General features: G+C 44.0%; 1 protein-coding gene across 1 annotated transcript; it reads left to right on the plus strand.

Moving 5' to 3' along the window:
- Window positions 1–46: 46 nt before the first annotated feature.
- On the plus strand, window positions 47–1,313 carry MELLADRAFT_88450 (uncharacterized protein; the record flags this gene model as incomplete). Its single annotated transcript, XM_007411761.1, has 6 exons — window positions 47–211; window positions 294–389; window positions 467–613; window positions 699–884; window positions 951–1,069; window positions 1,133–1,313. The coding sequence occupies 6 exons, from the start codon at window positions 47–49 to the stop codon at window positions 1,311–1,313; spliced, it is 894 nt and encodes a 297-aa protein (XP_007411823.1).
- Between the last annotated feature and the right edge of the window lie 764 nt (window positions 1,314–2,077).

The raw sequence follows: 2,077 nt of genomic DNA on the forward strand, positions 1-2,077 counted from the left end.
ATGATCCATTTCGAGTTTTCCAGGCTGCACAACTGAAGAGCGATTTATGGCGACGATGGCTCTTGGGCTTTCCAATCGCCAGCACATGACTGCCATCCACAACGACATAACCAGTCAGATCAGCGAGCTCCGTGATCATGCGGCCACCTCGGCAGCTGATAGTGCTGTTAAGGCGCCTTGGCTCAATAAAGAGGACGCTGCTGAACTTCGGGTAAGTTCAGAACTCATCATCCACATCTTTTTGGCAACTGACCTCCTTGATTCAGTCATGTCTCCGCAATACTGCCTTCAAGCAAATCCACCGAGGTGACATACAGGCATATACAGCGACTGCCGACAAAACCGGACAGAAGAACAAATTGCCGGCATGCCTTCACGCGGTAGTTATGGTAAGCAATTCTTCTTCTTCTTCTTCTGTCCAACACTCACCCTATCAAGAAAGAGGCTTACAAGGGCCATACTGTAGAATGCGATACTTGCGAATCCCACTCCCTGGAAGAAACGGTTGCTGCCTCCTGGATATGGCAAAAATCCCAAACAATCCCACACCAAAGCTTTCGGCTCTTTGGTCAATGTGGTGTTGAAAGAAGTACGAAAAGAATTCGAAGGAAGTGTGCGTTCTATTTCATTTTTCTGATTGATTGAATCGAATCGGGTTGAATCAAACTGAATTGAATTGAATTCAACTCAATTTGCAGCTACTCGAAAACATTCACCTTCCCAATCGAACCGGCCCTACTGACGAAGAAGCGGTCCCCACCATTGAATCACTTTATGTCAAACTCAAGGAAAAAGAAGCCGAAAGCAAAGTAGGTCGAGTAGTTGTTCGTGAAGAGATCGTGGCCAACTTTAAGCATCAAGAAGAGGCTCGATTAGCTTACCTGGTACGATTATGCACCACGTTTTCCTTTCCTTGTTGAAACTGATCAGTGGTGTTTTACTTCCATCAGCGCATGCAAGCCTGTCATTGGGGCTTTTACAAATCGGAGTACAGTGATAAGAGTTTTTGGTGCGTGGTGGATGACCAATTGGAGGTCTTACGAAAACAATCGAGAAGATATCGATATGCGTAGGTTCTTATCCTAACATGTTGATCTTACTGTTACTAACAAACTTCCAACATATGTGATAGGTTTGCTATCATTTGTCTGGCGGAAGATTATGATTTGTTCAAGGGTAAGAAGACTTTAGCAGAACTCCGACCCCTCACCTCCTTCCCAGTTCCCGACGACGAATGGATTCGCAAGGTCATGAGTGAACTTGATGAAACCTGGGGCGATGATGTTCCAGAACTAGAAGCCCTACATGAATGAGTAGTTCTCTTTGGCAAAGTCATTCTTTTATTTGTTTATTTGGTCTTTTTCATTTAAAACAGCCTGGCGCTATTGTAACATATTTCTTTTGTTATCTCATGTTGTTTGTATTTGTTATCTTATGTTTTGTATGCAATGAACGGCCTAGCGCCGTTATTTATTGTTTATTCCACATCACAGCCAAAAGCGAGACCCAGAGCAAGCGCGAGAACAATTCAGAGCAAAACAGGAGCAGCAAAATCGGGGATCCTTAAGCGTATTTCAACCAGCAAAAAACTGTTTTCAAACCAAGTCTGAAACATCGGTTTCAAACCTGATCGGCGGAGTCAAGTTGACCACCGGTTTGTCCGTCACCAAAGAAAGTCGGTTTCCCAACGGATTCTGAGCACCGGTTGAAAAACCGTTTCGGTGGGTCCGTGGTGTAGTGCAGTGGCTCCAAAATCCAGCTATGGTAGCTTGCAGTCACGCTTTACTTTGTTTGTCCCATTTTGAATATCATAGGCACATACAGAAAGATTTTGGGTGGCATGGTGGTACATCACAGGTGCATGTACTGTCTCATTGAAGATATTATCTAATATCAATGCTGGATGGAATATACTGCTTACATTCCCTGGATCAGGCATTTATGTAGAAAGATATCTGTATCTGTTTAAGAAAGGTGTATGACAGGAAAATTGCATTCGATAAAGTATAGGAACATCTTAGCTTAAACAAGCCCTCTCTGCGCAGCCACATGCCTCACAGAGGGGCTTGGGACTAAT

The sequence above is a fragment of the Melampsora larici-populina genome, assembly GCF_000204055.1.
Source record: "Melampsora larici-populina 98AG31 unplaced genomic scaffold MELLAscaffold_27, whole genome shotgun sequence".
Taxonomy (NCBI): Eukaryota; Fungi; Basidiomycota; class Pucciniomycetes; order Pucciniales; family Melampsoraceae; genus Melampsora; species Melampsora laricis-populina.